The sequence below is a fragment of the Notamacropus eugenii genome, chromosome 6 (genome assembly GCF_028372415.1).
Source record: "Notamacropus eugenii isolate mMacEug1 chromosome 6, mMacEug1.pri_v2, whole genome shotgun sequence".
In the NCBI taxonomy this organism is placed as follows: domain Eukaryota; kingdom Metazoa; phylum Chordata; class Mammalia; order Diprotodontia; family Macropodidae; genus Notamacropus; species Notamacropus eugenii.
Window position 1 is genome coordinate 299,601,161 of NC_092877.1, and position 14,319 is coordinate 299,615,479.

General features: G+C 43.4%; 1 protein-coding gene across 4 annotated transcripts in view; it reads left to right on the forward strand.

Moving 5' to 3' along the window:
- The first annotated feature begins 739 nt into the window (after positions 1-739).
- Positions 740-14,319, forward strand: part of ABI2 (abl interactor 2) — a 114,661-nt gene continuing 101,081 nt past the window's right edge. For 3 of the 4 annotated variants that reach the window (XM_072617348.1, XM_072617347.1, XM_072617349.1), the window contains exon 1: positions 881-1,179. In XM_072617348.1, the coding sequence (XP_072473449.1) occupies positions 1,063-1,179 (117 nt within the window). In that variant the 5' untranslated portion in view covers positions 881-1,062. Of the gene's footprint in view, positions 1,180-14,319 lie in introns of all 4 variants that reach the window. The other variant, XM_072617350.1, reaches the window with a different exon arrangement.

Consider the following 14,319-nt stretch of genomic DNA (forward strand, 5'->3'; position numbering starts at 1 on the left):
TTTCAGCGCTAACTCCCTGAGGAGAACCGGCGGGAGGCGGCAGAGAAGTGACGGACCCCCAGGCAAGCTCAGGGCAAGGGGGGCGACGACTCACCGAGCGCCGAGCCGGGAACGTGGACAGCGGGCAGCGGAGAGGAGAAGGCTCCGGAGGGCCGGAGATCCGGCCGTGAGAGAAGCCAAGACGCGGAGGGAGGAAAGGGGACACTCGGGGAGTCTTCTCTAACCGGAACCGGGGCGGCTGTCCGGCCGGGGGAGCCAGACCCGAGCTGCGTGCTGCCTGCCTCAGTCTCCTCATCCGTAAACAGGGACAGCAGCCCCTTCCTCCCAGGGTAGTGGGGAAGGCCTGGGCAGGGCTCCTGGCACGGGATCTGGATCCCGAGGATTTGGGGGGTTGGGGTGGGCCCGATCTGGGCAAGTCACCGTTCTGGTGGGCCTCAGTCTTCACCTCGATAAAGTGGACGGGGTGATCCTCGGCTTGGGAAGCGCCAGTGGGAAGTGGGCCCTGAGGCTTCCACGGGAAGGCCCGGGGCGCCGGGGGAGGGGGTGGAGAGCCTGCGCTCGGCTTTCGGAGGCTGGGGGGGTCGGGGTGCGGGGGGGGCGGGGAGGGAGCGCTCCCCTCCCTCGACCTTCGGCACCCGCCAAGGGTTAACCCTACGACCCGAAGACCCGAGCGCATCCCAGGCTCCCGCCTCCTTCCGTTGCTAGGAGACGCCGGAAGTGGAGGGAAGGGGGCGGGGGCTGGGAATCAGGCTTTCAGGCCCTGGGGTCGGGAGCCGGGAGCGGAGGGCTCCGGAGCGCGCGCCTCCGCTCTCTCGCGCCCCCGCTCCCTCGCGCCCCCGTGACCGGCCTGAGGCCGCGCGCGCGCCCCGCCCCCGGCCCCTCCCCCTCCCTCGTTCGCTCCCCCTCCCCGCCTCGCGCGCAGCAGGGGGGAGATTCTCGCTTTCCGCGAGTGGCCGCCGCCGCCGGCGCTGCTCCTCCTCTCCGGTCTTGGGTTTCCCTGGTGCCGCCGCCGCCGCCGCCGCAGTTCGGTGTGAGGAGGAGGAGGAGGAGGAGGATGTGAAGATGGCGGAGCTGCAGATGCTGCTGGAGGAGGAAATCCCGGGGGGCCGCCGGGCCCTGTTCGATAGTTATACTAACCTGGAGCGAGTGGCCGACTACTGCGAGAACAACTACATCCAGGTGGTCGGCATCCCCCGGGCCGCGGCGGGCTGGGGGAGGGGCGCTCGGGGGGCGGGGGGGCACCCGCAGTGCTCCCGGGGGCCGAAGCTGCCCGGCGGGAGCGAGCTCGGGGGCCTTAGGGATCCCTGCCCCTCCCCCCCGTCCATTCTCCTCCCCCGCTCCTTCCCCCTCAGTTCTCCTCTCTGCTCCCCCTCCCCCACCCTCCCCTTCCCCTCCCCCCTCCGCCCCCTAGTCTTGGGCTGTGACGGCGGCTGTGGGGCTCTGCCTCCCGGGGCTTGTCCTGGGTGGGGGGGGTGGCTCGGGGGTCAGGAGGCTGAGGCTCGGCAGCGCTTCCCGAGCCGCGCCTGACCCCCCGCCCGGCGCGTGGGATGGCGGGGGAGGCTGAGCGGCGTGGGCAGCGCTCCCCCCCATCTCCTCGGTGGGTGGGGGCTTCTTTCTCGTTCTCATTCGTGTCAGTGGCTCTGGGAGCCCCGCGCCCTGCTCCCCTGCCTGCGCTGTAGGTCGGCGCTGGGGGTGGAGGTCGCTGCTCCGCGGGGTGCCTGACCCCGTTCGCTGGGCTCGGGGGTTCTCCGAAGGGCTTTCTTCTCTTCTCTTCTCTTTTCTTCTTAGGACTTGCAAGGAAACGATGGGAAAACACTAGTTTCTTGATGAAAGTTGTCATTTTTTTTCTCAAAAGGGAAAAGGGGAAGCCGCACTATAAAGAATCTTCTCTTCAGTTAAATTAAATGATGATTTTTTCCCTTTGGGAAGGAACACTGTACATACTTGACACACATTATTATGAAAGGAAGGAACCTCATGGCATCATTTCTTTCAGTTTTCCAACTGGGGACTGACTGGATGGTGGGAGACAGGGAATCCGGATACTTCTGTGATAATGCTTGGGTTTATGTGAAAGCACAGATACCTTTTAAAAAGCCCTTTCCCCCCCTTAAGGAATGGTTTGTTTGGAAAAATTTGTTAAATATAGAATTCCTGAACTGAATATCCTTCGCTTACCGTATAGTTTGTTATAGGTCTTCTGTTTTTCTTTATGTTCTCCAGGGATAAAGGTGGTAGTGGAAAATGTTTCCTCCCTGTGTTTTTTCCATTCCCTTTGTTCGCATTTGCCCTTAACCTTCAGGTACAATATAAAACTAATAAAGAGAAGTTCAGGGTAAAATTTATAAGTTCACCGATTTTTGGATGTTATATGTGATTGTAAGGATAGGAAAGAATTGTAGATGTGAACTTTAACTAGTCTATTAGCATATGTAATGACTTTTCACAGTGTTTTATAGGGAACATTTCTACTCAACTGAATTAGATTTAAACCAAAAGATTTTTCTCGTGATCAGAGATAGTTGGAAGAAAAGTCTTGTCAGAATTGGAAACATTACTGGGAAACACTACTATGTAGTCTTTTTTTTCAATAGGAAAGAATTGTGGGACAGAAGAAATTTCAACTGATAGTGGTTATGAAGAGATTTGGTGGATTGGAGGGATAGCCTTAGGTAGACAGGACTATTGGTACCCACTTTGGAGGAGTTGGTAACATGCTATTGAAAATAAGGAAATCATCAGCATTTTCCGAGGGATCACTGAATAGATGGATAGGTTGCAGGATTGGTAAAAAAGGAAAAAATGTTCTTGTGATTAGGAGTTTATTATAAAGTGAAAATAAAGGTTGAGAAGAGGGAAAGAAGAGAATGACTTTTTTTCCTTTTGGGTCAGGCCTCCAACCTCCACTTCTCTTTATTGAAGATCTCTAGAGTAAAAAGTTTCATTTCTTTATGAATTACAGTTGTCGGTGAAAGGTAAACTTATATGGAATAATAAAGCTTAGAGGTTAAATGAGTCATTGATGCTCCAAGAAATCTTCCTTCTCTCTTCATTCTGTTGCCAGTGAAAGCTGTACGGTAAATTTTGTACTCGTCTAGCTAAAGACATTGAAAAAAGACCAGTGTAGCTACAAAATATTAAATTGTTATCCTGACACTGGGACACCAGAAATAGTTGGTAGATTTGTGATCAAATTTCAAACAAAGGCTCTACACATACATTCATATTAAACATATGTTCACATCTACTCACAGTAGTAGATGCTGCTGGCTGAATGGGGACCCAGCTAGCTGGGTAACTCACCTCCTTCTTTCCTGTCTGCCTCCCCCTCTCCTTCCTTCTACAATTCTACAATTGTGTTTGTCCTTCGTTGCTGAAGAAGACCATGCCATCAGAGAAATGATGACATGACTTGCACTTCACTTTGTTTTGAGGGAGGGCTGTGCAGGTCATCAGCCTCACTTCTCCTCAAGAGCCATCTGAATCCAGTGACCTGATATTCCTCAGGATGACTGGAGATGACCCAGGATGCACTGGGAGACCTTGGGCTGTTTAGGCCAAGGTCTTTGCCGGCACTCACTTAGGGGGAGGCAACGCTCATTCATTGAATAGGTCTGTTTAAGAAGTAGCCAGGGCATGGCCCCTTTAATGAGGTCAAGAAAAAGAAAGACATCAGCCTGGGTGGGAAACAGCAGCCGTTACTATTGATAATCACTCTCAAGCTAGGAGGGTCCAGAGGAGGTTTTCCTGTGAGTTGAAGCAGCTGGCTGAATGCTAGCTGGGTAACTCACCTCCTCCTTTCCTGTCTGCCTCCCCCTCCCCTTCCTTCTTTCCAAAGGAAGGTGAACTTGGATGGCCAAAAGATGCCCAGTTGACTTGGGTTTTACTGGCTTCTTTCCTGTTTCCGCTCCGTCCTGTCCTGTCTTCTCCCAAAACTTTAAACCTACTGCACTCTGAAACTGGGACTCCTTTGGGGCCATGCCTGAGGGCACTTCTGGACTCTGCTAGCTTAAGAGTGATTATCTGTAGTAACTGTTGATGTTTCCCACATACCCTGAGGTCTTGCTTTTTCTTGACCTCATTAAAGGGGCCATGCCCTGGCTACTTCTGATACAATTAGAAGACTTTAAATGACAGGATAAGGAGTTTGTAGTCTATCATAAGGTAGGTAACCAGGAGCCAATGAAGGCTTTTGAGGTGGAGGTGGCATGGTGACGTGTATAATGATTTTAGTATAGTAGTATAGTATAATGAAGACTTTAGCTTCTGTATTGGAGAGCAGTAGAGACTCCAGTCAGGAATACTAACTAGGAAGGTGTCATATGACCTTGTGAACTGGGGTGAAGGCAGGGTATGTATAAAGGAGGGAGTAGATGGAAGATATTATAAAGGTAGAATTGACAGGACTTGGGTGGTTGGTGGGAGAGTAAAGGAAAGCAGACAGTGTCAAGTAATTTAAAGGTTTTTAAGCTTTTGTCACTAGGAGGTTAACATGCCCGCAGTTGTAATAGGAAAGCTGAGAAGAGCATCAGGTTTTTTATGGGAGGTGTAAAGGGCAAATAGTGAGTTGAGTATTTGATGTACTGAATTTAAGATGCCATTAGGATGGGCAATTGGAGATGGGGGACTGGATCAGAGGAGAGACTAGGGCTGAACAGGGAGTGATATATAGATTTTGGGCAGCTAGGAGGCTCAGTGGATAGAGCACTGGACTTGGAGCCCAAAAGACCTGAGCTTAAATCCTGTCTCAGACCCTTACTACCTCTGTGACCTTGGGCAAGTCCCTTACCCTCTGCCTGAGTTTCCTTATCTTGGGGAAAATAGCATCTATTCCCCCAAGGGGATAAGTATCAAATGAGATAATAATTGTAAAGTGCTTAGCACTGTGCCTAGCACATAATAAGGGCTATACAGATATTAACTATTATTGGCTGTTATAATTTGCAAATAATTGATAATTGAAGCAATCAATTAAGCCAGGGATGAGATTACCAAAGGAGAAAGTATAGAGATAGAATAGGATGGAAGTGTAAGTCTTGAGGCACACACATAATCAAGGGGGTGGGAAGGAGGAAGAAGAACCAGTAAAGAGGATCAGTTGAGAGTAGTCATATAAATAGAGGGGAAAACCAAGAGAGATGGTGAGGAAGCCCGGGCGGGGGAGAAGAGAATATCAAATAATTAAGACTATAAGATACTACAGAATGGTCGGAAAGGATGATGACTAAGAAAAGACTCTTGGATTTGGTAAATTAGAAGGTCAGGAGGCCTGGTTGCCCAGCCTAAGATAGCTTCCATTTTGTTCTATGGAAAAGTGAATTTCTGCAATGAAAGCAATAAAGAGAAACTTATTGATTAGATACAATAAGTGGTTTTTCAGTTTTCTACTGCATAGATTTTCAGGTTTATGTCAAAAATTTGCAAATTATATAGAAAATATATAGAACAATATAGAAAATATATAGACCAGTATTTTAAATATTCTACTTTTAAAAATGAGAAGAGAAACGACAGTTATTCAGTTTTGTCCTTTTGCCAAAATTTGTACTCTAACCCCAACTAGGCCTTACCTGCTGCTTGGCAGTCCTCCCTTATCAACTTAACTTTTGCATTCTCCATAACTGTTCCACACTTTTTCATCCATCTGTACTTAAACCTCTCTTGGCTCCCTCTCCCCCTAACCTCTCAACTGAAAACCTTTCCTTATATTTTACAGAAAAAAAGTGGGACCATTCACTTTGAGCTTCTTCCTCATCTCCTCAGATGCCTCCTTCACCCCGTCTCACATGTGGAAGTGGGCTTACTCCTTACAAAAGAATAAGAAGTCCTCTGCTTATTCAAGCCATCCCATTCCATTCCTCCTCCTTTGTCATTCCCATTCTTTCCCTTATTTTCAGTCTCTCTGTCTTCTGACTCTTCTCTAATGGCCAGAAACATTCCCATGTTGCCACTATCCTGGAAAAAACATTCACTTGATCCTTTCATCCCCAGTAACTATTGTCCTATATCTTTTATATGACACCTTCATAATAGTAACTTTGTAGCTAAATTCCTTGAAAAAGACCATCTATACCAGGTGCCTCCTCGTTCTCTTCTCTCACTCTCTTCTTCACCCTGTACAATCTGACTATTGACCTTCTACAGAAATTGCTCTCTCCAAAGTTACTAAACATCTCATAGCTGCCAAATCCAGTAGCCTTTCTTCAATCCTAATTTTCCTTAATTGCTCTGCAGCCTTTGACAGTACTGACTGTTCTTTCCTCAGTACTCTCCTTTTTGGATACCACTCTACTGGCTCTTCTCTTACCTGTTTAATCACTCCTAGGTCTTTTTTGCCAATACATCTTTCAGATCAGGCTTTCTAACCATAGGTGCCCCTAAGCATTCTCTCCTAACTTTTTCTATTCTCTCTCTCATCAGCTTTCATAAATTTAATTACTGTCTCTGCTAATGATTCTCAAGTCTTACCTTTCCTACCCCAGTGTTTCTGCTGACCTCTACTCTCTCATCTCTAATTCCATTCAGACATCTCAAACTGGATGTCTAGGAAATGCCTAAAATTCAGTATATCCAAAACAAAACTCATTATCTTTTCCCCTAAACCCTCCTCTCCTTTCCTATTACTGTAGAGGGCAACACCATCCTCTTATTCCCTCAGGCTCATAAGCTTGGAGTCATCCTGGATGCCTCCCTGTCTCTCACTCCCCCTTCTCAATATCCAGTCTGTTGCCAGGACCTGTTGATTTCATCTTTTCGGCATCTCTGAAATACAGTAGAACCTTGGTTTACAAGTAACCTGGTTTAGGTATGCTTCACTGGATGCAGAGAAATTTTTTGCAAAATTTTTCTTGCAGGACAAAGAAAAATTTGCAGTATGAACATCAAAATTTTGTTGAAAAACATCACAGTGAGAGCCACAAATATTTTTTAACGATAATGCAATGTCACATTTCTATGACATTCTGAAAAAGTGTCACAAGCAAGTGTTGTTAGATTGCTAGTCAAGAGCAAATGTAAAGGAAAAAAATTAGTCAAAACATGGAAGTGGTTCTAAAAAATGAAAAATAAGTGAAGGCAGTAACCTTTCCTCCTCCTCCTTCTCCTTCATGTTTCCTTCACTCCAGCCATGATTCTTCTCAAAGGTAAAGTGCAGGTTAATTTATTTTAGTTTTGGTTTATATTGTGTACTAATCATTGCTATTGTATTTCAGGTGCATTAGGGACAAAAAACTTAAAATTATGAATAATTATTTTTATATGAATATTTTTGCGGATGTAGTATCCATCATCCCGACTTTACATTATTTCCTATGGGAAAATTCGCTTTGCAATACAAACAAATTGCATGACAAACAGAATTTCTGATCGAATTAAATTTGTAAACCAAAGTTCTACTGTATGTCCCTTTATCTTCTATGACACAGCTACCACACTGGTGGTGACCTTTACCACCTCATGTCTGATTATTGCAATAGCCTGCTGAGGGATCTGCCTTCCTCAAGTCTCTCCCCATTCTAGTTCATCCTCCATTCAATCACCAAAGTGATTTTTCTAAAGTGCAAGTTCTGACCATGTTGTCCTGTACTTAGTAATCTCCAATGGCTCCCTATTTCATCCAGGAGCAAATACAAAATGTTCTGTTTGGCATCCAAAACCCTTCATAACCTATTCCCCTTCTACCTTTCCAGTCTGCTTACGCTTTGCTCCCCATCATCTACTCTTCAAACTAGTGACATTGGCCTCTTTGCTGTTCCCCAAACAAGACACTCCATCTCTTGGCTGTGAGCATTCTCTCTGACTGTGCCCCATGTCTGGAGCATTTTCCCTTTTACACTCTGACTGCTTATTTGCCTGGCTTCCTTTAAGCCCCTACTAAAATGCTACCTTCTAAAGGAAGCCTTTGCTAACCTTTCTCAATTCTGGTGCCTTCTCTCTGTTAGTTATTTCCTATTCATCTTGTATATAGCTTGCTTTGTATGTATTTGTAGGCATATTTTCTCCCTCACTAGGGTGTTAAGTTCTGTGAGGGCAGGGACTGTCCCTTGTCTCTTTTTGTGTCTTCCACACTTAGCACAGTGCCTGGCAACTAGTAGGTGTTTAACAAATGTTTATTGATCTGATTAGACTTATGACCCAAATGTTTTTCTGTTTCATGGTAAAACATTATGGGAGTACCTGGACATGAGTCCCACAAGATGGCAGACATGGATAGGTTGAGAACTGGAGTGTTGGAGGAAAATTCTAAATAGATGAGATTAGAGAACCATTTGATTACCTCTATAAAAGCATTCCTTAGGTGTGGTGGCACACCCCTGTAATCTCTATTGGGGAGGCTGAGGCTGGTAGATTCTTTGATTTTGGGGAATTATAAGCCACTCTGGGGTAGAGCTGTTTGGGGGTCAATACTAAATCCAACTCTGATACAGTAAGCTGCCTGAGTGTGTCAGAAAAATGAACATCAAAGCTTCTATATTGATCAGTAGTGGGATTGGGCCTGTGAGTGACCACTGTATTTCATGATTGGAGACCCCGTCATAAAATAAAGTGGAGAGAAGATTCCAACAAATTTCATAGTAATCAGATTTTGACAATTTTAATGGAAGAAAAGCCTACAGTTAGCCTGCACTTTACAAAATGTTATTTCTCAATTTAAAGATGCAATTGATGCTATTTTAAGATTTGACTTCAATTTTTCGTAAAGCAAGATAACCTAAAAGGCCTTATTTTAACATCAAATATCAAATAAACATGATTGTGCTACATTCCTCTGAAATGTGAGAGTGAGAAGTTGTAATTAAAACTGACCTATATTATTAAACAGATCAGATTGATTTTTATTTCCTCATCTGGAAAATGAGGGAGTTGGCCCAGGGTATTTCTGTGGTTTTTTTCAACTCTGCATTCTGTAATCGGTGTTGTGAGAGAGATGTGAACAGGCTAACATCATTAAGGAGGAAGAAGAAATTTAGATGATGTTGGTTTATTATCCTTGATATTAAAAATACTTGCAGATGAGTTGAAATCAGATTTTAAAGGTTATTAACAAAGAATGAATTTCTGTTATTTAGTGTCAAATATTTGGAAAAATTCAGGTCTCTTTCTTGAAGGTCCATATTTCTTACTGAAATATTTTACTTTTAATGTCATATCTTTGATGGATTTCTCTGGGAAGTTTGTGTTTGGTACTGTTGTAAAAAATATCTCTTGACATCAGGATTCAAAAGCATATATATATAGTATTCAGCTTGATCCTATGCTAAGTAAAGAAAATGATTACTTTTCTGTGGGTCGTATGTCAAATCTCACTTGCACAGAATAGGGTGGGACCAAAGTTATAAACATGGATTTTTCCACAAAGAGAAATTGGCAAATTGACTCCAAATCTTAAACTATATCTATTTCTGAATAGTGGAGGTCTTACTTTGCTTTTTTACTTATAGATTAGGCTACTTCTGGATTTATTAAAAATAAAGCACCAAAGGATCACTCAGATATTTTTTGTTGTAAAATAATTTTTAATGTATTTGGACCTGAATATTTCTATTGAGGTGAAAAATGTGCAGAAAGGTCCTCTTTTAGGGTATATAGCGTAAAGATTCTAAATAATTGAATCTTTGAGTCTTCAAAAGATTGGAGAGTAAAAGTGGGAGTCTTATGACTGTCATTCCATATCTTTTAAGAGTTATATTTACATTTGTGTTACAGTTTCCTCATTTGCTTCCTAAGTGAAATGGTACCTGAATGGGGAACCTTTCTGGCTAAACTTTGGACTCCAGATTTGTCCTTTTGGTACTTTCTCCCCAGACCCCCAGTCTGTTGCTCCAGGATTTGCCACCACTCTGATCTTATAACTCTGTATTGTATGCCAGTGAAGATAATTTTCTAATATCTGCCTTGTAGAAAGTCAAAGTTCTTCTTACTATCCTTTTCCTTCTTGTTTTGTTCCTTTAAGACTCTTTTCCAAGGTCTCTCAAACCAGTCTATTGTCTCCTGAAATGTTTCTTATGATAAAATTCTCTTCTTTCTCTCCTCATGTCTCTTGACTAACTTCAGTAGGTCAAGGATTTTTTGATATAAGGAACACCATTAAAACAGATAACTATTCACATGTTATCTTGTCCAGGTCTTCCCATATGTCCTCCACAAGGGGTCCACCCACTATTCTGCTGTCCTTTCTTGGAATTTCTTTATGCTGTATGGATTCAGAGACTGTTCATCTTCTTACTGTGTAGTTGTCCAGCTTCTTCACTAGTCATACATGTCCATGATCATATTCTTTCCTCTTGCACATTTCTTTGTTGGTAATATATTACAACTTATTCATTACTACCATGTGTCTCTCTTGTCCTCTGGGTGATTTTCAACTTTAATTATTTGGAGACTGTAGTATTCCATGAGTTGGAGCCATAAAACATAACTGAAGAATCTTTATGCTATAAAGATGAGCCTTTGTTTCAGGGAGAAGCTTGAGATCGTTAAAAGTATTGTGAAATTATCCAAAGACAATTCAGTTTCCTCTTCTATTCACTTCTGGAACCAGTTCATTGATTTTTCCCTCATATACATATTTAACTGTACAGTCATAGTGTGTGGACAATGGACATTCTTCATTTACTTGGTTTTTTCTTGTGTATATAGTGCAGACTTTTTTGAGTGATTATGAATCTCATTTAGGGGGCTTTAGTATCTAGCCCAAACATTTAGCATAGATTTAAGGAGTATGTTTGATGCAACAGAGCAGGGGGGTTTTAAACCTTTATTATACCCTGGACCCCTTTGGCAGTCTGGTAAAGACTATGATGAACCCCTTCTCAGAATAATGTTTTTAAAAACATGAAGTAAAACACATAGGATCACAAAGGAAGCTAATTGTAGTTTTATATATGCATGTGTATCCTTACACACATGCAAAAGTTAGGGACCTCTTGGTTAAGAACTTTTGCTGTAGAAGTTTTTTGTTTCTGTTTTTTGACTGAATCTGTGATTTCATTGGTGTAGAGAACTTATGGTTAGGAATCTCCCAGTGTAGATCTATAATTGCTCCACAGTTTATATTTGTAGAGTATTCCTGGGGGACTCTGAGAGCTTAAGTGTCCTGCCTAAAGTCATTCAACCAGTATGTGTCATAGTTGGAACTTGAACCCAAGTCTTCCTTACTCAGAAGCCAAGTCTATAATGTCATGCTATGGTTATCCCTTTTGTCCTTGTTTAGTTACACTAATTCTTCTAAGAAGTCACCTTTTTTTTTTATTATTTAAATTTATTCAATATTCATTTTCACAAAATTTTGGGTTCCAAATTTTCTCCCCATTTCTCCCATCCCCCCACCCCAAAACGCCGAGCATTCTAATTGCCCCTATCACCAATCTGCCCTCTCTTCTATCATCCCTCCCTTCCCTTGTCCCCATCTTCTCTTTTGTCCTGTAGGGCCAGATAACTTTCTATACCCCTTTACCTGTATTTCTTACTTCCTAGTGGCAAGAACAGTACTCGACAGTTGATCCTAAAACTTTGAGTTCCAACTTTTCTTCCTCCCTCTCTCCCCACCCCTTCCCTTTAGAAGGCAAGCAATTCAATATAGGCCAAATCTGTGACTTCCATAATAGTCGTGTTGTATAAGACTAACTATATTTCCCTCCATCCTATCCTGTCCCCCATTACTTCTATTCTCTCTTTGGATCCTGCCCCTCCCCACGAGTGTCAACCTCAAATTGCTCCCTCCTCCCCATGCCCTCTCTTCCATCATCCCCCCCACCCTGCTTATCCCCTTCTCCCCCACTTTCCTGTATTGTGAGATAGGTTTTCATACCAAAATGAGTATGCATTTTATTCCTTCCTTTAGTGGAATGTGATGATAGTAAACTTCATGTTTTTCTCTCACCTCCCCTCTTTTTCCCTCCACTAATAAGTCTTTTGCTTGCCTCTTTTATGAGAGATAATTTGCCCCATTCCATTTCTCCCTTTCTCCCAATATATTTCTCTCTCACTGCTTGATTTCATTTTTTTTAAGATATGATCCCATCCTCTTCAATTCACTCTGTGTACTCTGTCTCTGTGTGTGTGTGTAATCCCACCCAGTACCCAGATACTGAATAGTTTCAAGAGTTACAAGTATTGTCTTTCCATGTAGGAATGTAAACAGTTCAACTTTAGTAAGTCCCTTATGACTTCTCTTTGCTGTTTACCTTTTCATGCTTCTCTTCATTCTTGTGTTTGAAAGTCACATTTTCTTTTCAGCTCAGGTCTTTTCATCAACAATGCTTGAAAGTCCTCTTATTTCATTGAAAGACCAATTTTTCCCCTGAAGTATTATACTCAGTTTTGCTGGGTAGGTGATTCTTGGTTTTAGTCCTAGTTCCTTTGACTTCTGGAATATGATATTCCACCCCCTTCAATCCCTCAATGTAGAAGCTGCTAGATCTTGTGTTATCCTGATTGTATTTCCACAATTCTTGAATTGTTTCTTTCTAGCTGCTTGCAATATTTTCTTCTTGACCTGGGAACTCTGGAATTTGGCCACAATGTTCCTAGGAGTTTCTCTTTTTGGATCTCTTTCAGGCAGTGATCTATAGATTCCTTGAATACTTATTTTGCCCTCTGGTTCTAGAGTCTCAGGGCAGTTTTCCTTGATAATTTCATGAAAGATGATGTCTAGTCTCTTCTTTTGATCATGGCTTTCAGATAGTCCCCTAATTTTTAAATTGTCTCTCCTGGATCTATTTTCCAGGTCAGTTGTTTTTCCAATGAGATATTTCATATTATCTTCCATTTTTTCATTCTTTTGGTTTTGTTTTGTGATTTCTTGGTTCCTCATGAAGTCATTGGCCTCCATCTGTTTCATTCTAATTTTGAAAGAACTATTTTCTTCAGTGAGCTTTTGAATCTCCTTTTCCATTGGGCTAATTCTGCTTTTGAAAGCATTCTTCTGCTCATTGGCTTTTTGAACCTCTTTTGCCAATTGAGTTAGCCTATTTTTCAAGGTGTTATTTTCTTCAGCATTTTTTTGGGTCTCCTTTAGCAGGGTGTTTACTTGTTTTTCATACTTTACTTGCATGTCTCTCATTTCTCTTCCCAGTTTTTCCTCCACCTCTCTTACTTGATTTTCAAAATCCCTTTTGAGCTCTTCCATGGCCTGAGCCCATTGAGTAGACTGGGATACAGAAGCCTTGACTTCTGTGTCTTTCCCTGATGGTAAGCATTGTTCTTCCTCATCAGAAAGGAAGGGAGGAGATATCTGTTCACCAAGAAAGTAACCTTCTGTGGTCTTATTTTTTTTCCTCCTTTTCTAGGCATTTTCCCAGTGGGTTACTTGACTTCTGAATTTCCTCTCCACACCCTCCAGATCCACCCAGCTAGTCTTGAGGTCTGAGATTGAAATGCTGCTTCCCAGCCTCAGGGCATTGGGCGAGGGCAGGGCTGATGTTCAGTGTGAGATTAAGTTCAAGTGCTCAGGTAGGGGCAGGGCTGCCTCAGGGGGCTCAGTTCCCTCAGGGGGTTTATGCAGAGACCTTCAACAATGGATCCTAGCTCCTGCCTGCTTTGGGAGCCCTTGTATGCTGCTGCCTCTGCTGCTGCCTCCTGAGGGGGCCTGAGTTATGGGGATACCCCACTCCGCTCTCGGCGAGCTGAAAAGACCCTCTCACTGACCTTTGGCGCCTGTGGGTGGAGGAACCTGCACGGGTGCTGGAGATTCTGTCCCTGAAGCCTGCTTGGATCTGCTCCTCTTGGTACTGTGTGGCCAAGGCAGGGCTGGGCTCCGCTCCAGGTCCAGGGCGCGACAGACCTTTGGCGTCAGGTTTTCAGGTCTCTCTGGAACAGAAATCTCCACTCTGCTGTTTTGTGGCTTCTGCTACTCCAGAATTTGTTGGAAGTTCTTCTTTACAGGTATTTTGTGGGCTCTGGGTTCGGAACTAGCATATGTGTGTCTTTCTATTCTGCCATCTTGGCTCCTCCCCTCTCTTTTTCTAATTCTGCTTTTGAAAGCATTCTTTTCCTTATTGGCTTTTTGAACCTCTTTTGCCAATTGAGTTAGCCTGTTTTTCAAGGTGTTATTTTCTTCAGCATTTTTTTGGGTCTCCTTTAGGAACGTGTTGACCTGCTTTTCATACTTTTCTTGCATATCTCTCATTTTTCTTCCCAGTTTTTCCTCCACCTCTCTTGCTTGATTTTCAAAATCCTTTTTGAGGTCTTGCATGGCCTGAGACCATTGAATATTTATTTTGGATGTTTGGGATGCAGAAGCCTTGACTTTTATGTCTTTCCCTGGTGGTAAGGATTGTTCTTCCTCATCTGAAAGGATGGGAGGAGATATCTGTTCAC